The sequence below is a fragment of the Megascapheus bottae genome, chromosome 11 (genome assembly GCF_031878675.1).
Source record: "Megascapheus bottae isolate mThoBot1 chromosome 11, mThoBot2.hap1, whole genome shotgun sequence".
NCBI classification, from domain to species: Eukaryota; Metazoa; Chordata; class Mammalia; order Rodentia; family Geomyidae; genus Megascapheus; species Megascapheus bottae.
The window spans coordinates 42,516,317-42,543,326 of NC_143519.1; the positions used below are offsets into that span (position 1 = coordinate 42,516,317).

The following is a 27,010-nucleotide window of genomic DNA, read 5'->3' on the forward strand; positions in this document are numbered from 1 at the left end:
GAAGTGCCATACCATATCTTTGACAGCTATATCATTCTGCCAATAGCTGTTCTTCCCATTATTGTTTATGAACTAGGTCAGCCAGGACTTGACTTCTCTTCCACTCACAGACTGAGCCCCTTTAGTAACTTTAACATGACTCTCGAAATATGGGGTGATTTTTTAAAGGTACTGAAAAGGACTATCTTTGGACAAGAGGAGATGCAGTACCTGGGTTGGGTTTTTTTTTTCTGGGAGAAAGATGAAGAGACAGGATAAGTTTAAGTGGGAGAATGAGACTTCCTATGCAGAGATAACAACAAATGGCTTGGGGCAGAGGCCTACTAAGCCCCACAGGTCATTTCACTCAGGGACAGGTCACCATGATGTTTTTGTTTTGTTTTAATTTTGTGCCCGTCCTGAGGCTTGAACTCAGAGCCTAGGTGTTGTCCCTAAGCATTTTCTTTCTTTCTTTCTTTCTTTCTTTCTTTCTTTCTTTCTTTCTCTCTTTCTTGCCAATCCTGGGCTCGAGCTCAGGGCTTGAGCACTGTCCTTGAGCTTTCTCAAGGCTAGTGCTTCACCCACTTGAGCCTCAGCACCACTTTCAACTTTTTTCTATGTATGTGGTACCGAGGCAAGCACTCTACCACTAGGCCAAACTCCCAGCTGGTTAACTGGAGATAAGAGACTTTCCTTTGAATCATGATCCTCAGATCTTAGCCTTCTGAGAAGCTGGAGTTATGGATATGAACCATCAGTGTCTGGTATCTCCTTTTCTTTTCCTTTATTTTTTTTCGGGGCGGGGGAACGGAGTCCTGTTCCAGTGCATGAATTCAGGGCCTGTTTGCTCACTGCTGGCACTCTATCACTTGAGACACTTTCAGAACTGCATTTTACTGGCTATTGGAGTCTCTCTATTTGTACCCGCACTAGTTTCAAGCTGAAATCTTCAGATCTTAGCCTCCTGAGTGCCTAGAAGTTGTATAGTCAGGAGCTTGAACAAAGTCACTCTACCTTTAAAACTATCTAGGCAGTTAAGCAAAACATAGAGAAGAAAAAGCCTGCAGTGAGAGTCATTTTGTTTGAATTTGGTTATTATCTTAAAACTGCCATTGAAAGATGGTCCAAAAATCTACTACTCTAGGGTTGGGAGTTTGGCCTAGTGATAGAGTGCTTGCCCAGCATCATGGAGACCCAGGTTCGATTCCTCAGTACCACATACATAGAAAAGCCGGAAGTGGTGGTACGGCTCAAATGGTAGAGCACTAGCCCTGAGTGGGGGGAAAAAAGCTCAAGGACAGTGCTCAGGCCCTGAGTTCTGTCTCCAGGACTGGCAAAAAAAATATCTACTACTCTTAAGCTACACTGTGTTAAAGACTGATAACATCTTTGATTTGTTTTTCAAATGTTTTTAACAGAACAAGTAAACTCTTTGTTTTGGGAAATACAAATAAGACACAGCTCTCAAGTAGAGAGAGCACCTTTAATATTATTTTGAAGGAAAAAAGTTACCAACTATTTGAAAGTGTTCTAAGAGCAATTTAAATAAACCAAAGCACACATACAATAGAAAGAATATTTTAAAAATAAAACAAGCATTCTACAACAGCAATTCACCAAGTGACTCAAGTTCCACTTTTACATAGATCAGCTCATTTAAGGAATGTGAGCATGCTACCGATATGCACCTCATCGCAGTAAGAAAGCTCTTGTTGTCATTGTGGCTATTGTTTTGAAGTCTGACCATTTCCTGGTCACTGTAAATGGAACAGGTCAATGGAACAGATGCAATGAGTACCTCGCCTATAGGAGCAGTGGTGTGAAACCAAGTTCCCTCTAAGAAAAAATGCCTCCTCGTTCCCACAATGCACTCACAGGGTACTGATGTGAATGAGCTCTACCTTCCAGAAGGCAGACACCGGCCCAAAGATGATGCATGAAATTGACTATCAACTTTGTTGAACTAAAAAGATGACCTCTTCCTGCAGTCTGAGCTGGAGGTGAATACTTGATCCACCTGCTCTGCCCATCCAGGTGCCGGGTTGGTGGTAACTATGAATGAGTTCATGCCCTTGCCTCTCATCAAAGTGGAAGCCAGCCCAAGCCAAGCATGTGAACAGAAAGGACTAAGGGAAATTGCCAGCTAACATTACCTTTGTCTGAAGAAATCAACAAGGAAGAAGACTTGAAACCAGCACTGCCAAGCTCAGGAAATGGGGAAGAAGCCAAACTCTTGGGGCCAATGGCCACAGACAGCTGCTGAGAGGGTCCTGGAAGCACCTTCTGCTCATCTGTGGATGCTGGAAAGTTGCTCTCCTTTTCTCTTGACCCATGGGCGGAGGTGCTGCTCACAGAGTCCGCAGTACCATCAGACAACAGCACTTGTGTCAGGAAGTCTCCAGGGGATGCTGGCGAGGGGCTCAAATGAGGGTCCGCCACTGCCCCCAAGGGCTTCCCAGTGTCCTGTGCTGTTGGTCCCTGAGAGGGCCAGCCCAGTGGTGGTGGCTGCACACAGGAGGAGTTCAGCCAGGAAGCTTTGTTCCGTCTGAGCCTGACGTCTAATTGGCAAGGAAGGTGGTCAGAGTCCAGGAGGCTGGGCCAACCCTCAGTGTCTCCAGAATCACAGCCCACACCTTTCCAGGAGTCCACGGATGAATCCCGTCGATCCTTACACTGTGACACCATCCTTTGAGCGTGGGGCTGGTGTGAACCCACTCAAAACAGACAGGGTGAGTCCTCTGACAGCTGTGGTAGCACCTGACCAGGTCTTGGAACTTATCTCCTGGTCAACAGGAGGTCTGGAAGAGTTTGTCTGCAATGAGCAAGAATCACTCAAGATAAATACAGGTTCAGGCCCATTTTTGTTGTTTTGTTTTGTTTTTAACATCCAAATCATTGTGTTTCCCTCATACCAAGAAACACATCTCCCAGTGACTGAAGCCTAAAATTCAGCAGCCATTTCTGATCTGCTACCCACTTGGTAACTTCTACACTTGCCCGTCCATAAGCCACAGGAATTCAGATCTTTTAAAAACTTCAATCGGCATGTTACTCCTCAAAATGCCTCAATGGTTTCCCATAACATCTGGAATAAAATTCATACTTCTTACCTTATCCTTAAGGCTTTGCATGCCTTTTGAAGAGCTCTTACTTTTCTCCACCTCGCCTCTGTAAGGTCCAACTACTTCTTGAACTTTGTAAGCTTTCTTTTTCTTTCTTTCTTTCTTACTTTCTTTCTTTCGTTCCTTTTTGTGCTAGTACTGGGGCTTGAACTCAGGGCCTCACACTCTTGATTTTTTTAGTCAAAAGTGGCACTCTACTACTTGAGCCACATCTCAACCTTGGGCTTTTCCATTATTAATTAAAGATAAGAATCTCATGGGCTTTTCTATCTAGGCTGACAAAATGAGCCATATCTTCAGAAGCGAGCCTTCTGAGGAGCCAGGACTATAGGCATGAGCCACCAGTGCACAGCCTTTCTCTACAAATTTGTTCCTACCAGAGGAATGCACCCCTTACCTGACATGTTCTTTCCCCAAATGAACATGACCCTATTGTCATACATGCCTTTGTTTTTAAAGTACTTCCTCAAAGAATCTTTCCTAACTCCCCCGCATCAATTCAGTTTCCGGGTCTTGCTCCCTATCACATCACCCTGCTTAGTTTACATCACAGGAGAGGGCTCATTTCCTGGTTATGATTTAGCTCCTTCCTGTTAGTTTTTCTAGCCCACCCCACTCCTTCCTAAATGTAAACTCTCCAGAGCAAGGGCCTGGTCTGTTTTCTGCCACCTCACATCTTCCATACCTAAGATTGCATGTTGGGGCTCATGAACATTAATAGACCAGATAAAGCTATCCAACAAAGTGGAAATAAAGTCAAGAGATGGGGGAAAGAGTTTTGTAGTAAATACACTGTTCCAAGACTGGGTCAGAATTATTCACGTAGGAATGGAAGTGAGTCTGTGTTCCCTAAAGACAAGAATTTTTTTTCACTCAGTGCTTATATTAATAATATGTACATTTTCAAATACATGAAAAGATGCTACATAGGAAACTTGTTCTTAGAATTTGTTTGGGGGGGTTTGTTGGACTTAGGGGCCTTTATATTCTAGGTTGAACTTTTCGGAGTGATGCTGACAGGGAAATGTATATGCATATATATATGTGTATATATATATATATGTAGGCAGAGAGAAAAGGTGTATATGTGTATGTCCTTAGAAAACATGCAAAAAAGAAAACATCATGCAAGCCTAAAATTATCATTCTTTGTTTTCCTTGCTCTAGACCATTTGCCATGAATTATCACACTTGTGATATACACTTGTATCTTTCATATGGATTGAATTGATCTGATAATTCAGTTTGCTTCCTTTTTTTTTTCCTGTTCTGGTCCTGGGGCTTGAACTCAGGGCTTGGGTGCTGTCCCTTAGCTTCTTTGTGCTCAAAGCTAGTAGCTCCGCTATTTGAGCCATAGCTCTACTTTTGGTTTATTTTTTGCTGCTTAATTAGAGATAAGAGTCTCATGGACTCTCTCATGAACTCTAGGCCAGCTTCAAACCCTGATCCTCAGATCTTAGCCTCCTATGTAGCTAGGATTATAGGTGTGAGCAACTAGTGCCCGGCTGCCAGCATTTCTTTATGAGAAGATTAAAGTCAGTAGTTAGAAAGACAAGTTGGGTATGGGATGCATAGATTAGGATTATGGTTAAAAGCAGCTCTGGCAAAAAGTTTACAAAAATCCCACTTTCATCACAACCAGTAAAACGATGGGTGTATTGGTGTGTACTTGTCATCTCAGCTATGGAGATTGCAGTGTAGGCTAGCTCAAGCACAAATGAGAGACCATATTACAAAAATAACTAAATCAAATAAAGCTGGAAGTACAGCCCAAATGGTAAGGTACCTGCCAAGTGAGCATAAGGCCCTGAGTTCAACTCCCATACCAACCCCCCCTACACACAAGAATAAAGAATGACCTTATTTCCAAGTTTCCCATATATCAGATTGACCTACATGCAAGCACTGCACAAAACTAAAAACCAGACTTCCCAATACAATGCGAATTTCAGAAGCAAGTGCTTGTTCTATTTTCTTCTGTGAAGGTACTTTTGGTTCCCACTATTAACCAACCAGCAAATACTGAATGTGCCAGATTATAAAGTCAGCTCCTTATTTGGTCTGGAATAGGAACTCAGAGCTTCAAAACTATGAGGTCACAACAGGCAGTGGTGAAGACAAAGCCAGGAACCCGAAGTTTCCTGGGGAGGAGGGTTGTCACAGAAGATACAGCAATCACTGGACACAAACTCAGGCCCTAGTGAAAGGTCATCTCCACTTTATTTATTACTCAGTTATCCAGCTATTTTATTTTTATTTTTGTTGGTCCTGGGTGCTGTCCCTGAACCTCTTGGTGCTCTACCACTTGAGCCACAGTATCACTTCTGGCTTTTCTGAGTAGTTTATTGGAGGAAAGAGTCTCAGGGACTTTTCTGCCTGGACTGGCTTTGAACTATGATCCTCAGATCCCAGCCTGCTGAGTAGCTAAGAATATAGGCATGAGCCGGTACCCGCTCATCTTCAGCATTTGATTTGTAAAGTAGCAGGTAATGAACAATGGGCCCTCGTTCTCATTACTCCCCAACTCTTCAACCTCCCTCCCACTTTGTCCACCACATTCCATTTTCTGCTTGTACATGCTTTCCTGTCTTACCTTCCACATGAGTGATACCATGCAGGCCTGGTCCTGCTGCCTGCCTTGTTTCACTCAGCACAATGCCCTAGTCTACATCCATGTTGTCACAAATGACAGAATTTCCTCCTTTAAAAGGATGAGTCTTATTCTACCAGATACATCCACCACACTTTCTTCTTTTATGCTTTGATAGGAACTTGGAGGTTCAATTCCATTATGTTAGCTGTTGTGATTGGTTGCACTGATGAGTAGGGAGGGTATATGTCTGACAGAGGATGTCCTTTCCTTTCAATAGTTAAGTAGGTAAAGATCATGGGTAGTTCAGTTTTCATTTTGTGTTTTTAAAACAGAGACTTATAGAGCTTCAACTGGGCTAGAACTCATCATGAAGGCCAGGCCAACCTCAAACTTAAACGATTTTCCTGCCTCGGCCTCCCAGGTGCTAGGCTTACTACATGAACCACGACATAATGCTCTCTTTTCCACTTGATGAGGAACTTGCAGTCTCTTTTCCACAACAGCCCTGCTAAGTTACACTTCCATCTGTCACATGCAAAGCATCCCTTTTCTGCACATTCTCATTGGACTCAGTTTTATAATGGGTTACTAAACAAGGCCTCCAGTAAACAAATGCAAATGATTAGAGCATGAATAAGTCAGTAAATGCAACATGCTATTTCATGAACAACTTCCAGAATCCTTTGCCATCTCTCCCCAGATCTATTTCCCTTCATGCCTTGACTTTAAGGAACTACTACATCCATAGAATACCCAACAGATACTAAAACCATTACTGTGTGTCAAACTGAAACACTGAAATATCTAGTAATGTGACACCCCACAGGTTCCATTCAATAGCCAGGAATTGGGGTGAAGGGTGATTTGAATATGGTAACAGCTTCACAGTCCACGTGATCGTTTTGTTGTAACAGGAACACAGGAAGCACGTAGTATACTTGCGCAGCAGTGACAAGCTGGCCTCACAGGGTTTCCTCCCTGCCTGAGCTCACCCTCAATGATAAAGAACACAGAATACAGATATTAAGAGCAAGAGATGGAGTAGGAGTACGGAGCCAAGACTCAACCAAAGGGAAGATCAGAGAAAAACAGATGTTGCATCCAAAAGACCACAGGGTTGCCCAAGATACACAAATGACTAATTTCCTGGAGACAGCCAGTAGCTTACACTTACCGCTCTCATTCTGCATAAGAAAAACTCACCCTGTTTTAAATGTCCATATGCTAATTTAAGAACTGATTTCAGTTCTTAAAGATACTTTCAATATGGACAATCAGCAGAAGTAGGAGAAAAATGAGTCTGGCACCTGAAGCAAAGCTCTTTCCACAAAAAGTCATATGGTGTATGGAGCTGACATTAGTAATATAGCTTCGTTTTCAAATGTAAACTAATCTTATGACCTTTCCTTGCAGTGCATGATAGTGCATATTATGTTGTCTCACCTACTCACTTCGAAGGAGGCTCAGAAAGGACATCACAAGTTCATAAACAGACTGGACTACTAAATGAGGCTTGCCAAGGAAGGAAAGAAGCAAGCAAGCAAACAAGGAAGCAAAGACAAAGAGAAAGGGGGGGCTTCCTATTATATAGCTGGCCAAGCACAACAGTATATACTTTATAGTAAGAACTCAAGGGACTGAGGGGTGAAGATCTGTTGAGCCCAGGGTTCAACAGTGTGAGAAACTCATAAAAACAATACAAAGGAACTATCTAGCTGCATTTGACTTCATGGTTCTATAACAGTTGTCCTCGAGACCTTATGATTATTCCACTCTATTTGTATAAAACATCTTTGAATATAAAATTCTAATGTAAGCATATTTGTTAGCAGGGCAAGGCATTCTATGCCCATAATCAACCATTTGGAAACTAAAGACAGAAAAAATCAGAAAGATCGAAAGGATGAGGCTACCCTAAGCAATTCGGTGAAACTGTCTCAAAACAGGCTGGAGATATGGCTCAGCAGTCCAGCACTTGAAGACCCTACTTTCCAGCCACAGTAACACACACACACACACACACACACACACACACACACACACACACACACACACAGAGGAGCACTTGTTTATAAACCTTACACATTTACAGGCACTTTATACTCATTGCATTTTATTTTTCCCAGACTCTAAAGGCACACACCCTCCACTTTGTGAGCCACTTTGTGAGCACATTAGTCAAGTAATGTGCTATTTTAGCTTAAAACTTTATACACACACACAAAGGAGATTAAAATATATATAAACATAACTAGATAATTAAAGAAGACTTTGAAAAAATACATATTAATCCATAATGTATCCAAACTAAGGGTAGATATTTGCACTTGAAATATGATTAGATTTCCATGTATGGTCAAAACGAAATAAGGAGCCATGTTAGAAGATATTCTAGTAACTTGCACTTCTTGTAACTGTACTTTTGCATGTATAGCAAAGAGAACTTATAATACATGATAACACAAGAACTTATTCTGAATATTTTAAGAGCATTATCCATAATAGCCCAAATGAGGAAACAACATCTACCAATTAATGACTAGACCATAAACACACGATGGAACGCAACTCAGCCATAATTAGAAGTCAAGCACTGATTCATGCCATAACACAGATAAGCACTGGAAACACTGTGCTAAGTGAAAAAAATTAGACGTCAAAGACATTCACATTCATACCCAGACACATAAAATATCCAGAGCAGGAAACGCCACAGGCTAGAGGGGTTCTGGTGGTTACTTCCATAGAAGAAATGAGAGGATGGAAATAACTCGAGGGCGCCTTTGTAAAATGGTGAAAATATTGTAGACACAACTTGTGCAGTGGGGGCACCCATCTGAGAAGGAGCACTTCAGTGAATATACAAGGAGTCAATGACTTATAACTGATGGATAGATCATGGGGCATCTGAATTCTACCTTGATCTCAATAACACCATTAAAAAATGAAATGGGCAAAGCACTCAAGTCCTTTAAAAAAAAAAAAAAAAGGTATCCAGGAGACATGAGGAGAGGTGGTCTTCTACCCATGACCAGCGTCAACGGAGCTGCGGCTGAAAGCCAGGCTGTAAGCAGAGGTGCCGATAAGGTCAGAGAAAGTGGAAAGGAGAAGTAGAAAGTAGGAATGCAGAATAAACCAGTCTAAATAGGTACCAGAAGAGCGAGGAAGTAAAAGTGAAATCACCATAATAGAATTAGCTAGAAAAAGGAAAGGACTTGAACTAAGGGCTGGTAAAAGCAACCCCATGAGTATGAAGACTATCTAGAGCTACAGCTCGACTGGAGTTGTGGCTCAAGTGGTAGAGAGCTGGCCTAACCAGCAATGAATTCAACCCCTTTTATGGGTAAAGGAAGGGAAGGAGAAGGAGGGGAAGGGAGGAAAAGGGGTTAGGAAGGAGAAGGGGAGGGAGGGAAGGGAAGGGAAGGGAAATGCTTATGAAAAGGTTTTTGTTTTGCTAGTCATGGGGCTTGAACTCAGGGCCTGAGCACTGACCTTGGGCTTTCTCAAGGCTAGAGCGCTACCACTTGAGCTACAGCACCACGTCTGGCTTTTTCTATATTTCTGGTACCAGGGAATCAAACCCAGGTCTTTGTGCATGCTAGGCAAGCACTCTACCGGTAGGCCAAACTCCCAGCTCTGAAAGTTTGTTTTTGCTTTTGTTTTTTAAACTCTCATCATTTGCTCTATTTATTCATGTGCCACAGCATGACTACTTTGAATTTCTTTTCTTCTTAGTTGTATCTCTTCCTCTCTCCCCTATCTCCTCTTGATTTTCATTCAAGTGTTAAATATGATAATGGAAAATCTACAGTGCTTGGACCAGGTCCTCTGTCCCTATGATTTCAAAGAATGAATCCATACACACAGAGGGGAAAGTACGAAGGCTAAGATTTACAGAAGGAATAAATAAACAGAGCTCCTGGTAGATGGGAAAGATTCTAAGGGAGGACACTGCCTGGGCTGTGTCATGCAGGGGTTAATAAAGTGTCTCCAGGAGACAGCTAGTGCCTCTTGTGATCACTGGACAGTGTGCCGGACGTGTAAGTCTCCAGATGCTATAGAGGCTCCAGGCAGCCTGCATGAGCTCACCATGCATGGTCTAGCCCCTCTGACTGGGTATCTGCACACACCTCTGGGATCTAATCAGCCTGATGTTTATCTGGAAGTCTTACAGGCGCAGTGGTCAGTGTGCTGGCATGCAGAGGGTCAATGCACAAGTGCTGGAATCCACAGAGGGTGGTTGAACCCCTGTGGAAGAGAGCCTTTTCCCTAATTTTCTAGGTCTTTTTTGTACTTCATTTGCATAGCAAGACTTTCCCATCACCTTCCTGAAACTGCACCTGCATCCATCCAGGCATCCTTTCCCCATTTGTCACCCAGTTCTTACCATAGCTCCCATCCTCTGGCATTTTCCTCCTCATCAATTCATAACTAATGAATTGGTGCAGCATACTCCTATGCAGGGTACTTTTCTAAATCTCCTTCTTCCCTGCCTTCTCCTCTTCCCTTTCCTCTTTCTCTGTCACTCTGTCTCTGTCTCTGTCTGTCTGTCTGTCTGTCTGTCTATCTGTCTCTCTCTCTCTCTCTCTCTCTCTCTCTCTCTCTTTCATTAATTCCTTTACCCTTCAATTAGAGCAAGTAGAATCTTTCAAGGTGTTTCAGATTGCTGCAAATTACTAGCCCACCCACAATAAGAATAAATTGTCTTATTTTCTAAATAGCAACCTTCAAAGGGTGCAGAACCAACTGGGATTCCTGACCTTGGGGGTAAAGACTGAGAAAAGAAGAAGACAAAAAAGATGGGGTCAGGAGGACTGCAGCCCAAGTCAGCAGCCCAAAACTCTAGCTTAAGGTGAGTTTAAGACTGTAGCCTAAGGCCGTGAGCTTAAGACGGTAGCCTAGTTTATTTCAAGTTCCAACCTTAAATACCTTTCTTAAAACCAGGACACAGCCAGGGGTTACATTCGTACAAAACAGTGATCAAGTCTCAAACAGGTTAAATGAGAAGTGATTGACACAGCCCAAAATCATGATAACAGCTTACTTCCTTGTGCACTCAATTGTTCAGGTCCAAGGTCACTGACCCCACAGTTGGCCTCCAACAAAAGGGGAGCAGAAGAGAGGTTGGGATGAAGATTCTTGATGAGAAAACAATTGAGCTGGGTATGCCTGCTAATTCCAGCACTCAAGAAGCTGAGGCAGGCTGAAGGAATGAGAGTTCGAGGCCAGCATGAGTGAGAAACATAGCAAGACTCTGTCTCAAACAAAGAAGATGAAAGTAAAGAAGATGTACAAGAGGTGATAAAGAAAATAGTTGCTACTAAAAGTAAAACATGTGAGTCTAAATGGCATTGTTCTGAAAATCAAAAGAACAAGATAATGATCACTTATTTCCACAACTTAATGGAAAACATTTGAAGTTGGATCAATCCATTTCTTGGTGTCAGTGCATACAAACAGCCTGGATGAGGAAGCATTTCAGTATTTCCCAAGTATGAAACAGGATGTTTTCAACTTGGCAATGTCTCTGATATAACCTGTTCATTTCCCAGAGTCTAAATCTTCACAGAGCCAAGTTTAAACTAAGAGCAAGCAACCCCCACCCTGCCCCACCCCGCCAAAAAAAAGTTGTGATATAGGTCATAAGACAATTCAGATGACTTGGCAATTGAGCCAAAAAATTCTTTTGAAATATGCATGTAAAAAAAAGTTTATGTTGGGAGGCTGGGAGTTTGGCTTACTGGTAGAGTGTTTGCCTAACATGTATGAATATCCAGGTTCAATTCCTCGGTATTTCTACACATAGAAAATGCCAGAAATGGTGCTGTGGCCCAAGTGGTAGAGCTCTAGCCTTGAGCAAGCCCAAGGACAGTGTTCAAGCACTGAATCCAAGCCCCAGGACTGGCAAATAGTAATAAAAAAAAAAAAGTCTCCTTAGCAGGTTTAAAGTAGCTATCTCAAATGCTGTTCTTCTAAAAATAATCTCCAAATAAAGGAAGAGAACAAGGAAGTCCCCACGTGTGTTTCCAGAACTAAGTTGTTTTCAGATTCACTACAAAAACCTCATGTTTCTGGACAGGGTGGTAATGATTGATCTAAACCTTCCAGCTCTCATCACCTGACACAGACCAGAGAAAAGCATCTGACCATATTACCTGCCTAAGAAAACCCTTCTGGGTCTAATATAGATTTTTCTCTAAAGAAGAGCCAATGGCCAGAAGCTGGCAGCTCATACCTCTCATCCTAACTATGCAGAAGGCTGAGATCTGAGGATTGTGGTTTGAAAACAGCCCTGGCAGAAAAGTCTGTGAGAGTCTTATCTCACAACCAGAAGTGGAGCTGTGGCTCAAGGGGTAGAGTGCTAGCCTTGAGTAACAGAAGTTCAAAGACAACACCCAGGCCCTAAATTCAAGCCTTAGGCCCAGCATCAAAAATTAATTAGTTAATTGATTAAAATTAAAAAAGAGCTATTGATCCAATAACTGGAACTTGAGTACATATTCCTTAAAGATAAGTTTTAACCTATGTGTCAAGTAAATTACATTAAGTGCAGTTTATTTCCCCTTGTTCCTATGTCTTGTACAGATGACAGATACTAAAATCCCAACTTTCTTTCTACACTGAGTTATTTTGTGTCCTCAGATTAGACCTCCAGCCTAATGTTCTAGTTGACATAAACCATTTGTTCCAGACGCGTCATTGTCCCCATTCCATGGTCAGAAAATAGAGACACCAAAAAGGAAAATAAAGCTGTGACCATCCAGCCTCCATGACAGCCTGAAGATCCAAAGTTAGAATCTCTGTTCTGGCTTCCAGGATGTCTGTGTGTGATGAGACACAGCATATACGTTAAACCCACATACATACAGAGGAGACAGAGACTGACACAGACAGGGAAACAGAGAGAAATAGAGTCTCAATAAGTAATTTTACACCTAGTCTGGGATTAGTGGCTTCAAGTTTATAATCCTGGCTACTCAGGAGGCTGAGCTCTGAGAATCAAGTTTGAGTCTAGCCTGTGCAGGAAAAATCCAGGAGACTCTTAGCTCCAATTAACCATCAAAAGGCCAGAAGTGGAACTGTGCCTCAAGAGATAGAGTGCCAGTTTTGAGGGGGGGTGTTAAAAGACAGTGGCCTTTAAAAGGCCCTGAGTTCAAGCCCCCACACATACACAGTTGCAGCCAACTGTAAGAAAACATTTATCATTTGTTATCTATGTGACCTTGAACAAGGCACTTAACCGTTCTGTGCTCCGCTTGACTGTGGTGAGAACGCAATAAATTGTAGCACGTACGTCTGAATCTGGTACAAAATGTTCTATAAAAGTTAGCTTTGATATCACCATCATTATTGTTGCAGAAAGACTTACAGTTCAGTATAAGATGCACTTAAGGGTCTAATTTTATTTCCCAGCTTCTTTACTGAGTCATCCTTCAAGTCCTTTTAAATAAAATAAAAAGAAGAAGAAAAAAAGGTAACTAACAGAGATCATACAGAGTACTGTGAAAAGATGCAAACAGGCAGGCTGTGTACATTTTTATCTTCGGAAGCGTGGGCACGCTTAGGAACTGCTTCACCCTTGAACAGTAACCATGACATTTCCTAAATTAGAGGACGCCAGAGAAACTATTCAAATGTGTGCAAGTTTGCATGCCCAGTTAGGAAGAAACACCAGAGGCCACTACCCTTCACTCCTCTTCCTTTAAAGACCACTCAACGGAAATGTTTACCCAAGGGTGTTTCCGCAGGATCTCAGACCCACCTTGCCCTGTGTCAGTAAAACCAGGGCTGTCAGTCAGTCAACAGTGGAGGAGTTAAATGGTTTGGTGGACGACTCTGGCTCCTCAAATCTAACCCCGGGCTGCACAATCTGGTTTACATCTATGATCCTAAGGAGACCCAGAGGCAAAGTTCCTGTCTCCCGAGGTTACACTTTGACAAAGGAATAGGAACTTCCGGCCAGATAGAGACACCCAACCCACCACTGTCCCAGCACTTCGGTCAGGTAATTGTGCAAACCCTAGGTCTAGCCGGCTGAGCCAAGCAGGGTTCTGCAGGCAGCTCCGCGCACGAGGGCGCCATACTGCATACTTTTTTCTTTTTTTCAGAAACACTTCCTTCCCCCCAGTTCTTTTCTCTTTCACCCACCCCAGTGAGCTGGGCCAGGGAGCTCAAGTCCTCTGAGCTCCACTGAGTCCACTGAGGTCCACTGCGGGGACCTCAGCATCCCTAAGTGGCCTTAGGCCTGAGGACACCCCAAGCTCGTCCCTAGTGCCGTGTCCTTGGCATCTCAGGACTACATCTTGCGTGCAGAGGCTCTCCCAGATTCCTCCATAATAACACGGTAGGGATGGGAAGCCCGGGAGTATTATGATTACAGGTTGCCTTGGAGGCTTGCTTCTCATTTAGGGGCAAAATAAAGCCTCCTCCCCGGGTTCTACACATCCTCCAATCCCCTCCAATCCACAGCCCCTCTCCACACACACACACACACACACACACACACACACACACACACACACACACACACACACACACACACACACCCTGGGCAATGGGTCACCCCTCCACCCTGCAATCTCTGCAGGTGGTCTGCTCCCAAACCCTCTCCTAGCGCAAGCTGTCGGTCCCCCTGGGTTGTGTCTCCACCATCTCCAGCGCGTTCGGGGAAATGGAGAGAAAGCCACAACCTCAGAAGACCGGGGCTGGGAGCCGGCTCAGGACTCGCTGACAGTCCCGCTGTCCACGGTGGCCTTTCTCCACCGAAGCCCAGCACGGGATCGCCCTCGCTCCGCACAGCCAACGTGGCCAAACCCACCCCCCGGGCCTCCCCGCCCCGCGCGCCCCGCGCCCCACCCCGAGGCAAAGCTGAGCCCAGGGCACGCAGCGCTCGATGTCTTCTGTCCACAGCTTCGTCCAGGGTCCGATCCCCGACCCGGAAGCGACGCCCCGGACGCGGCCACGGCCCCCCACCCCGCCACCCTTCGGGAGGAATGGGAAGGGCTGCAATTTAAGAAGCGCCCGGGGAAGGGAAGCTTTCCTGCAGCGTGCAGGGAGACGCAGGCAAGCTGGGGCGGGCGGTGGGCCGGGGGGGGGGACGCTTGGGCCCCCGGGGTCCCTCACCTGAGAGGCGACGTCCCTGGCACGTGGCTACTCCGGGCAGGGACTACAGGAAGCACCTGAGCATCCCGGTGTCCCGGGCTCCATCCGGAAATCCCTGTTCAGCTCAACCCGCCCAGGCGCAAACCGCGCCCTCTGGGATCGAAGTCAACCCTGAGCTCGGCAGCGAGCAGTTCCCAGCTCCGAGCGCCCCAGCCATCAGTATAATCGCCCCAAGTGGGGAAGTTGCAGGGCGGACACGTCTGCGCGGACATCTGGGCGCCCAGAGGGGCATCTGAAACTTACCGGGACGGCTCCATCTGCAGCCCCACTCCTTCCCGGGGTCTGCTCTGCGAGCTCGGGCCTTCCGAACCGCCACCTCGAAACTATCCCAGCCCGGCGGCGGACAGCGCGTGGCTCTTGGTCTGGCTGCAGAAGCCAGGCTGGGAGCACGCCAAGTTTTCGCAGACGGAAACCTAAACCGTGGGAGCGGGCTGAGCGCGCGGCGTCCGTCCGCCAGCAGGCGGCGCGGCGGCCCTCTGCGTGCCCGGGTCGTCCAGGGAGGGGAGGGGCTCCCCCACACTCACGCAGAGGACAGACAAGCCGGGCAGTGGGTCCTGGCCTGCTGAGAACTCCCTTGCTTCCGTGGCGTGGCCCTCTGTCGTTGATGGTGTTGGGGTTTCTTTTGCCCTGCAGTTCTGGAAGCCCTCCCTCTGGCTTGGAGAGGTTAAGGGAGGTATCAGTTCTCACCACCGCCCTCTTCAGATGCAGAATTTAGAAACTGAAATGTTAAAGTCAGCTGAATGTTAGCTGCCTGTCAACACACACACACACACACACACACACACACACACACACACACACACACACGCACGCATGCATTTTGTTGGAACCTGCTATTGTGGGCTTAAACCTATTCAGAGTTGAGAGAATTTGGTTTACATGGAGATCAGATAAGCCACACCTGATTCCCAGGGGAGAAGAATACACTTTAACACATCAGCAAGAGCCAGGTGAACTGATCCAGGCTGCTAGGTCTAGCTACTCCCTTCAGCAACAAAGGGAAAGGCCAAGCGCCAGAGACCTGAGGATCTCAATTGAAAGCCAGCTGAGCAAAGCAAGTCTGTGAGACCCTTATCTCCAAGTAACCACCCAAAAGCCAGAAATGGAGTTTTTGTGACTCAACTGGTAGAGCACTAGCCTTAAACAAACAAACAACAACAAAAGCAAGGAACAATGCCCAGGCTCTGAGTTCAAGACCTAGTAACAGAACACACACACAAACATGCAAACATGTTTCTCTCTCTCTCTCTCTCTTTCTCTCTCTCTCTCTAAATATATATATGTGTATATATATGTGTGTGTATGGGATTTCATTATATACATATATGTATTTATATATGCAGGGGGGTATTCTATGGCTAAGATAGTAAAAGTTAGTTCCCTCTGAATCTACTTTGAAGTCACTTTTACCAAAATTTCCATCAGGCTAAATTGTGCCCTGGTGATGGGATCTTGTAAATATAAACATGAACATGCACATTTAATATATAGTGCCAAAGGAGTTCTACATTCTGAAAGACTACCAAGAACAAAAATTCAAGGAGCACATATCTTCAGCTTAAAACACCCAGTGGAAAGCTGCTCTGTTCCTTCTGAGATCTGAAGGTAAAATTTCCGCGCCACTAAATGCTGAGTGGGTGGGGAGGTGAGAGAGACTCTCAGAGCTGCCTAATAGATTGGTTAATTCTGAGCAAGTCATAGGCCTTCACGACCAAGGGCTTAAAAGCCAGAAGTGTCGGAGACAACTTATTACTCTGGCCTCATTCAGGCTTTTGCCCAACACTGGTTACATACACACAAAGCTCTCTTGTAGCCAGGGCAACCTCACAACCTAAAAGCTTGGCCGCTGCCTCCCGAAACCCAGCCAAGCTACACAAGAAACCACTTGTGCTGTGACCAGAGCTTTGACCCTGATTTTGAACTTGGCTGACAGAGTCAGCAAAGGGGAAATTTGTCTGTGCAAAACAGGAAGGAAATGAGATGGAGACCTCCAGTGTCATTATCACACAACAGTCCAGGGAAGACAGAGCAGTGGTCTTGCCCTTCAGGAAAGCCAAGACCTGCACCCGAGAGGGAAAGACTCAACTGGGGAGATCTGTGTTTGGTTGTGCGTCACTTTTCTTCCTGCTTGCCTGTCTTGAACATCCTTTATCCACCAGAGAACTCTGTACACCTGTCATTTCAGCTATGCAGAAGATGTTAGTAGGAGAATCGCTTCCCAATGAGAGACTTTACCTGAATAATAACTGAGACGAAAAGGGCTAGGAATGTGGCTCTATTGTTAGAGCACTTGCCTAGCAAGTTTATGCACCCCAAAGAGCATATATATATATTACATTAATATATATGTGTGTTAATTACATGAACTTTGGAAGAATATTCCAAAAACATCATGACTGTTGTAGTTCAATAGTTTGAAACATTAAGTAGTAATCATCATTACCTAATTAGTTGTGAATGAATACCTTTAAAATGCCAGCATGTATGAGCCAATTCTTTCATAATCTCAACAGTCAGTTGCTTTCTTTCCCTTTCTGTCTATCCCTGTCTCTCTCTACGTGTGTGTGTGTGTGTGTGTGTGTGTGTATGTGTGTGTGTGTGTGTGTGGTCATTGCACATGCATATGTGTAGAGAGGCAAAATACATACATATATCACATATGTGCAATGGCTTTGTGAGTGTGAATGGCTTCAGTAGTGAAATGCACTCATTGGAGCAGAGCTAGTGATTGGCTCTGTCTGCTGTTCTTCTAACTAGAGTCAACTCTTGGTTGTTTTTCATTGCTTTGGTTCATTTGAATGTTTGAACTGATGTAGTGATTTAATTTATTGAGCAATTCATTTGAATTTGTTGCTGATCATTTTTTTTCTTTTTAAAACAAATTTATTATGAGGATGATGTATAGAGGGGTTATAGTTACATTTGTAAGGTAGTAAGTACATTACTTCTTGAACACTATTACCTATTCCCATGTTTTACTCCCACTGTCTCTCTCCCCACACCTTCCCAAATTGTAAAGCTCATTGCCAACATATTGTCTTGTAAAATGACTGTTACACCAATTCACCATCTTGTTTTGTCCCTTTGCTTTCCTGATTCAAATAAACTAATAAATGTATATTCAATACATGAGGTACCCAAGTCAGATACAGCAACAACAGAGTATATTTCTTTTTTATATACTTAAATGTTGCTTTATTCAACAAAGTCCATCACAATCATCTAATTTCAGATGGATTTGCCAACAGAACAAAGAATATCTACAAATGCCATCCCGTCCCATTACATAGTATACTGTAACGTACACCCCATTAGAACCGTAGCTGTATGCATTTCATGCACCGCATCTGGAGGGCTTAGTGAGCACTACTGCTTAAGAAAGAAATGCAGTGAAGAAGCAACTATTAATGCATGAGGAAGAGATGGCAACCTTGGTCTCTAAACTGAAAAAGTATGAAGAAAAATTACACAAAGAATATGGTCACAATTCTCTGGTGTTTAATTGCCTGATTTGGTAATTTATAGACCACAGTTATGAAATTGCTGGGGGGAAAATTCTAAGCTGGGTGTGGTGGCTCATGCCAGTAATCCTAGCTACTCGGGAGGCTGAGATCTGAGGATCGCGGTTCAAAGCCGATCAGGGCACTAAAGACTGCAATTAACCACTAGAAAACCAGAAGTGCCTCTGTGGCTCAAGAGCTAGGCTCTGTGGCCTTGAGTTGTTGCTAATCATTTATTGAAAGAAATTATTTTTGTTCTTTCTGCCCACTGAAGCAAAAACTCACTTAAGGAAACCATAGCCTCTTGGTTCTCTTTCTCTCTGGAGAACTCCAAAAACAAAAATAAAAAAGGAATTTGGTAAATAAATGATATGGCTTAAAAAACAGTAGTTTGGGCTGGGAGTTTGGCCTAGTGGTAGAGTGCTTGCCTAGCCTGCACGAAGACCAGGGTTCAATTCCTTGGTACCACATGCATAGAAAAAAGCCAGAAGTGGTGCTGAGGCTCAAGTGGTAGAGCTCCAGCCTTGAGAAAGTCCAATGATAGTGCTCAGGCCCTGAGCTCAAGCCCAGGACTGGCAAACAAAAGAAAAGAAAAAGAGGAAGAATAGGAAGAAAAGGAAGAGAAGAAAGAAGAAGGAGAAGGAGAAGGAGAAGGAGAAGGAGAAGAAGAAGAAGAAGAAGAAGAAGAAGAAGAAGAAGAAGAAGAAGAAGAAGAAGAAGAAGAAAGAAGATAGAAGAAGGGAAGCCAGATTAGCATGTGTTGCTACTCTAAGTCGAGCCTGGCTGGAAGTTCTTTCCTTCTTAAGGAACAGGAGGAGAGAAGGCTGACGATGGGCTTATGAAACCAAGGAGCTGAAGCCTTGGGGTCCACAGACAATGAGATGTTGCAACATGGGAAGGCAGCATGCTTCTTCATCGTCCACATCTGCGCCTGGGAGCCAGGCAATAATGGAGACAGGACGGTGGAACCGAGGTTTGTGTTATCAAGCAGCCTGTACCCTTCCACCACTTCAGATCCCAAGGTTCCATTCACCAAGGTCGTGTGCAAGGAAGTAAGGTACAAATTTCAATACGTGGCAATATTTTGTACACAAGTGGTAAACGACCTCTATTTCTGGGAAGGAGAGCTAAACAGCAAACAGCTTAGAATTTACATGAACCCAAGTTTCCCCTCAGGCTCCCACACAGTTTAGGGTGGAGGGAGCCCACACTCTGGATAGGAACCTGAATTCCCGTGAAGCCAGGATTGACCTTTCCAGGAAAGGCTCAGCGTTCTCATTCTGTTCTGGGTGGTGAGGGGAGGGGAATCTCACAGCTCAGATTTTCAGGTTCTCACAGTGGGGGCTGTTAGCTGGCTTTCAACCCTGGGGTGTGAGTGTGGTGGATGCCTACTGATGCTTGTATTCCTCCCATGATGAGTCAACATTCCTTAGCAGGATGTTCCTGGACTATCAGTGAATGTCCTGGCATCTGGGTGAAATGCAGATTCTGATTGGTCAGATTCTGCTGGGGCTCCAGGTTATACCCTGGCTGGTATGTCATGGACTTTGCTTAGAACAGGAATCTAAAAATTAAGAGTTGCAAGAAAGCAAGGGAGCAGCTGGAAGTCACATACCAAGCTCCTTTCCATTCTGCAAGGGCTGGGTGTTTTCTTGGGATGACCTAATTGTCCCATGGAGGGCCATTGGTCATTGATTGCAAGCACTTTCTTATGGACCATTAGTCAGACACTGAACTTTCAAAGCAGAACTGTCTGTCTCACTTTTGCTCTCTCTGAGCTGAGTTACCAAATAGGCTTGGAAACTCATCTTTCCTACTGCCTGCAGTAAGATTGACTTCCACATTTATAGAGCTTGACATCAAGCTCAGAACACAAGATGTTCTATACCTAACCACAGCACTTGGAATTGGCTGGTTTAGGGATGTGAAGAGAGATTGCAGAATAATAAATTCATCTTTTTAAAAAAATACAATTAGTGTTGCAGAGAAAGACAAACAGAATTCCTATAGTTTTTTGGTGGGGGGGAAGAGATCAGTGCAACATATATACATATGTGTGTGTGTATGTGTGTGTGTGTATATATGTAAGCAGTATTCACACATTGTATAGTAAAAATGAGACTAAATAAGCAGTACTCAGCACAAGTTTCTGTACACAGAAAACAGCTGACATACAGTAGCTAAGCTATTCTTATTAAAACAGGTACTTTTGCCAGGCACAGTGGCTGACACCTGTAATCCTTGCCATTCAGGAGGCTGAGATCTGAGGATCAAAGTTCAAAGCCAGCCCAGGCACGAAAGGACCTGAGACTCTTATCTCCAATTAACCTCTAGAAAATGGGAAATGGGTTTGGCTCAAGGGTAGGGTGACAGCCTTGAACTGAAGAGCTCAGGGATAGTGCCCAGACCGAGTTCAAGCCCCAGAACCCACAAAAAACAACAAGAAAAAAACAGGTATTTTCTATGCTGTGGAAGGGGTCCTAAGCAAGAGAACTCCAAGGCCCTAAGGTATATATCTGCACTATCTAAGGCTAATCTGAGTTGAAAGGAGAGCCATGGGGTCCAGTTCTCACAGCTCCACTTCTGCTTGAGGATGGGGGGCTTTATTGGAGAAAAGAATCTCATGTATTTTCTTGCCTGGACTAGCTTCAAACCCTAATCCTCAGATCTCAGCCTCCTCAGTAGCTAGGATTACAGGCTTAGGCCACTGGTACCTGGCAGGAGATTTCTATTTTGTTGAGTAAACATCATTGTTATCAAGATGTGGCATCCACTGGTGTGCCCCATAGGACATTTATCATTGTTTTGTTTTTTGCTGGTCACAGGTTGGGGAGTTAGGAAGGCCTCAGGGAGGATCCTCAGTCAGGGTTGGTCTTTTAAGTGGTAGGAAGATGGTACTCTGCCTACATCACATTCTGTACATTGTCAATGGTGATCAGATGCTACTCTCAACACGATTCAGGGCATTCCTTCTTTCCTCTTCCCACATTCACTGCCACAGCTCACTTCCAGGCATCTCTCTGTGTATCCATCCACTGCTTCTTTCTGTCAGTTACTCAGTGCTTGGTAGTTCCTCTCATGTGTATGCTATATCATCCATGGCATCTGACCCAGAGCCTCCAGGGCTCAGCAAATAGGTGCAAAATGGAGCAGAATTTTGTCAACATGTAGAAGTGCAAAGTGAATAGCTTTCTTTTTTTTTTTTTTTAACAAAAAGCAACCTCAGTCACTTCAGTACTGCCAAGCTCATTCTCCCCAGGGTAGAAAGAACATCTGGAATGATGGAGTGTTCCCTTATTAAAAGGGCTTGGTATATCACACCCTCCCTCAGGCATCCCTCTTCTCCCTAGTACCTTCAATCAGTCACAAATGAGGACCCCTCCATCCAAGTGTGCTTCTCTCTCAGATTGGCTTGTTTCTAACTGACCATAGGATGGGATGAAATGTTCTTTCCCCAAAGTTCCCAGCCTAGTTCTTCAGAGCTATTAAGCTTTGCATATGAAATCAGTTATTTTTTACATGGCAGTGACAAAAAAATACTTGACATAAACAACATAAGCATATATTTATTGACTGATGATAATCGAATGGATTACTGAAATCTGGTAGAAACTGGAAGGTCCCTACCTTCCAGTTGATTGAACGGAGTGCGTCTGTTGTTGGGACTTGTCCTTGGAGGGCATAATATCCTCCGCCTTTTCCTCTCTCTGTCTCTTTCTGTTTCCTGGCCACCATGAGGTGAGCAGGATCCTCTGCAGTAACACATTCCTGACACCAAGAGACTCCGCCTGGTCTCAGACCTAGAGTAATTGCACCAGCTGATCTTGACAGAAACCTCTGAAAATCATGAGCCAAAGAAACCTTTACTTCTTTAATGTGACTTTCTCTAGTGTTTAATCACAGTGCAGAAAACCTGAAACGTATTACACAAATAACGGCCATAATTTTTTATAGTTATTCAATTGCATAATGGACATTGAGCCCTTCTTTACCTCTGTAAAGACACACAATTATATCACGCATGTTATTCTGATGAGAGAAATCACCCTTCCTTCCTTCCTAGATGGTTCACCTGGCTGATACAGAATCCTCACAGCCAAGTTCTGACCCTCAAGACTTGGAGGAGCTAGAGAAAGAAACAGGGAAAGAAAGAAAATGTTTGAACTGAAAAGGGAAAAATAAAGCTTAATCTAGAGTCTGAAAGAGTAATCATGTTTTCTGAACCAAACATCAGGATATAGCCTAATAAATGACATCTTCTTTTTGTTAATAACATGAGAAAAAAACGTTGTGCTAAATTTACCTAAATTGTTTAACTGTCTTTATTGGACAAAGTCACTGAATGAAATAAATTGTATCTGGGCAATCCATGAGGTACGGCTTTTTGGGCTAGGTGGAGTGGCTAAAGTGCCAATGGGTATAATAGCTCTGAAGCAGTGGCATGATCTCCCCAAAACACTCATGTGACTCTTATGATCCAATGCAAATGTATCCTAACAACAATAATCATAAGACAATGAAGCCCAGACCATTTCTCACTGCTTTGGGCTCCTTCTTTAATCCTTGTTTGTGTTTTCTTTTCTCTGTGTGCCAGTTCTGGGTCCTGAATACAGGGCCTGGATACTGTCCTTCAGCTTTTTATCAAAGGCTAGCACTCTACCACTTGAGCCATAGCTTCACTTCTGGCTTTTCTTTTTTGGAAGTTAATTGGAGATAAGAGTGGAATGGTTTTGAACTGTAGTCCACAGATCTCAGCCTCTGGAGTAGCTAGAATTGCCAACTCTTGGCTGAGTATTCTTTTTAATGTGTCATATAGAATTTCATTGGATGGAAATTCTGCTCAAGATAAAAAGAGGCAGCTGCTCTTTGTCTTGTGTCCAGGGATTTTTTTTTTCCTAATCTAAATAGGAATCATAAAGTACACAATTTGTTTGAGCCATGAAGATGCATTTGCAGTGTTGTCCCCTTCTCCACATTATCACGGTAAGATGCTTATTCTTCCTCTCTGACCTCTCAAGAAACCCAGCTGGTCTTCTCAAACCAGCAGCCAGCTCATTTCTCTCTTTCTGAATCAGATATTAGCCCTCTGTACTTAGATTGTGGAGTAGCTTGGTATTGTGTCTCCATAACTGTCTATTCTTTTAAACAAAGGGGCTTTTATGTAAGTAGCTAACTGGAGTAATTGCTCAGTACATCTCCCTGTTCTACATACTCTGAGCCAGGAAGCAAGAAGATGATGCAATCTGTTGGCTTCAGATGTCTTAAATTGACATTTGCTCACCTGTAAACTGTATACAAGAGAGTGCACAAGTATATAATACTTCAAGCTGCATGTTGGTGGCTCATCCCTGGAATCCTAGCTACTCAGAACGTTGACATCTGAAGACTGCTGTTCAAAGCTAGCTCAATCAGGACTCTTCAGAGAGACTCTTCAGTTAACCAGCAAAAAGCTTGAATTGGAAGTGTGGTTCAAATGGTAGATTGCCTGCCTTGAGAGAAAAAGTTAAGAGACAGTGCCCACGCTCAGAGTTCAAGCCCCAGTATCAGCACACAAACAAATAAACAAAAAGAATGATCTACTTCAAGAAGACACGAAATAAGGGAGAGTGATGGAAGGCATAAATGCCTGGCATCCTTTGTATACAATGAAGTCCCCCACTACAAGTAATGTGTGTGCCGCTCTACATCAGTAGAATAGTTAAGAAAATTCAAATAGATAGTAGTCGCTTTTTGCTAATATTTCAGAAACTAGATTAGACACTGGAAGTTATAAAATACATGTACAGTCAGTTCTACATGACTGTACTGAAATACCTGGGAACAACTCACTTCTAAAGACAAAGGTCTTGACACTAGGCAAGGCATGTCTGTAATCCCAGCTGCTCAGAAGGCTGAGGTCAGAAGACTTCAGAGACAAAAACAAGGCATCCTCTTTGGCTCAGGCCTCACTAGGCACCACAGCTAGTGATGCCTTGAGGATACACTTCTAATCGTGTGCTTCTGCATAAATTACCCAGCACAAGGTGCTTTCATCATAGCAGTAGAACCAGACTAAGACAAGTTGAGGAGGAAAATAATTAACTGAAAAATGAATCTCAGCATCCTCATCTGAAGCACCCAGCCCTGCTATGTTTTGGATGCATATTGACTAAATGTCAGCGAGGGCCACTGGAGGCGACTTGGGATGATTTGGGGAGGTAGGGAGAAACAAAGAACAGCAAATTACCTCACTTGGTGCTATGGTTTTCCTGTTTTCATACAGTTGCAGTGAAAAGAGGATAGAGAAGAGCACAGTACAGCCCCGCTTGGCAGGCTCCTAGGGCTGGATGAGATCAGCTCTGAAATTAAGTTCTTCTGTACTGACTCCTTGAAAGGAACTTCTATACTGTTATTCCTGAAAGCCACGGACCTTGTCTCAGAGTAGCTTCTCTAGAGGATTTCCAGCTACTTTTTTTATAGCCACCTAACTCCCTAAGCACAGGGCCACTGGAAGGACCCACTCACTAAGAAAAAAAGATCCTGACTGACAGTGTCCTGAACACCAGGAGGCTATCACAAATTTCGTGTTGCCTCACTTTATGGTTCCTAAATTTAACATTGCTTAATAAGTATGTTAAAGTTTAACTCCTATGTTCTCTCTTACTCTGTCTTGTTACCAGTGGTAGGTTGGAGTCTCCTGGCCTTCAGACTTTAACTCTTGAGCTTAAAAAAATGAGTTTTTAGGTAAATTTCCCCCTACCTGAGCACATCAGGGAGGTTTCATCTTGTTTTGTTTTTTTTTAAAGTCAATGCACCCACCCCCCCACACACACACCCCTAATCAAGCATATATAACAAGCACCTGGATTACAAACAGCACCTGGTCTACCCTTCATTCTAGCCTGGTGTAGAGAACATGGATGGCTCCAAGCAGTGGGTGAACTCAAACAATTTCTCAGTACCCAGTGCAACTTCCTGACTTGATGATCAAAAACACAAGCATATTTTTCTGTTTGTTTCCCTATTATATTTTTAATCTTGCTCTTACATTTTCCCCCTTTTATTCCTTGCCTCCCAGTGTATACATTATTTCCAGGCCCCAGCACCTGATATGTTCAACTTAGGGAAGGCATTCTGACCCTATACACAAAAGCATGTGACATAAATAGAATTGCCCAAATGAATCAAAAGGCTCAACTTGAATCAAAAGACACATTCGTATCATTATTTTTTAAAAGAATTTATTAACATTGATTTTTACATCATATTTCAAAGGACGTGTTTAACGAACAAGTATTCAAGAAGGGAATCTCGATATACAATCACAGGCACTTCGTTCTTAGAACAACATAGCATTTTTTAAACCCTACTTGGATACTATCTGTATCATTTTAAGTGGTGCAAATACACTCTAGAATTGGTCTACTTTTAAATCTGTGTTAAATGTTCCTTTGGGAAACCCTACATAAAAGGTTTTCTTTTCCTTTTGGCCAGAACTGCCATCTTTCAATAATTTGCCAAAATGATGAACACAAAAGGAAAGAGGAGAGATACCAGTACATGTTCTCTAGGCCCTTCAGGAAGCATGGAGCTGCTCCTTTGGCCACATACATGAGAATCTACAAGAAGGGTGATGTTGTAGACATCACAGGAATGGGTACTGTTCAAAAAGGAATGCCCAGTAAATGTTATCATGGCAAAACTGGAAGGGTCTACAGTGTTACCCAGCATGCTGTTGACATTGTTGTGAACAAACAAGTTAAGGGCAAGATACTTCCAAGAGGATTAATGTGTATATTGAGCATATTAAGCACTCTAAGAGCCGAGATAGCTTCCTGAAACAGGTGAAGGAAAATGACCAGAAAAAGACGGAAGCCAAAGAGAAAGGAAGCTGGGTTCAACTGAAGTGCCAGCCTACTCCACCCAGTGAAGCATGCTTTGTGAGAACCAACGGGAATGAGCATGAGCTATTAAAACCTATCCCCTATGAAATCAGAGCCTAAGAGATGTCAAAAAATAATAAAGACCTTTGAACTATTAAAAGAAAAAGTTTTCTTTGTGAAGTTTTAGTGGTTTGGAGCTCCAAACCAATCACTGTTATCCAAGGTTGGCCAGTTGTCAATATTTTTCATCTCGTTCAAGACAAAGGCCTCAGCAGTTCTCTTTCTCTTTTCTTAGAGAACAAGAACATGCATGTTCAAATAGAGGCTCCAATGCAAGTCCCTGGATACTTTGAGCTCTGTTATGAATGTGAAAGCATCTTGTGTTTGTTCGGTGGAGGGTGTGGTTGCAGGTCTGCACACCAGAATTGATTCACCATTGAGCAGCCTAGGGAAATAGAAATAAGCCCTGCCTGAAAACTTGAAAAGTCTAGAATGAAGAATTCAGGCACCAGTGGCTCACACCTGGTATCCTAATTATCCGTGAAGGATCAAAATTCGAAGTCAGCCTAAGGCAGAAAAGTCCACAAGACTCCATATCTAATTAAAGAGTAAAATGCCAGATGAGAAATGTAGTTCAAGTGCTGGGTGCCAGGTGACAGCACAAGGTACAGACATGCCCACCCACCAAAACATATTGTCAAAGGCAGAAAGCAAAGAAACAGGGAGCTACTGTGATTAAGATCCAGAAGCACAGCTCATGGCTGGGCCCCCAGCTACCTGACAAAATTAAAG

General features: G+C 43.6%; 1 protein-coding gene and 1 pseudogene across 2 annotated transcripts in view; one reads left to right on the forward strand and one right to left on the reverse strand.

The window, feature by feature from the left end:
* Rubcnl (rubicon like autophagy enhancer) overlaps positions 1–15,376 on the reverse strand; it is a 35,479-nt gene extending 20,103 nt beyond the window's left edge. The window contains exons 1-3 of one of the 2 annotated variants that reach the window (XM_090342128.1): positions 15,100–15,376; positions 13,064–13,134; positions 2,133–2,791 (exon numbers count right to left, since the gene is read on the reverse strand). In XM_090342128.1, coding sequence (XP_090198254.1) covers positions 2,133–2,664 — 532 coding nt within the window. In that variant the 5' untranslated portion in view covers positions 2,665–2,791; positions 13,064–13,134; positions 15,100–15,376. Of the gene's footprint in view, positions 1–2,132; positions 2,792–3,089; positions 4,076–13,063; positions 13,135–15,099 lie in introns of those variants that run through there. The other variant, XM_090342127.1, reaches the window with a different exon arrangement.
* Positions 15,377–25,857: 10,481 nt separating this feature from the next.
* Positions 25,858–26,338, forward strand: LOC150056958 (large ribosomal subunit protein eL21 pseudogene; annotated as a pseudogene).
* Positions 26,339–27,010: the final 672 nt, after the last annotated feature.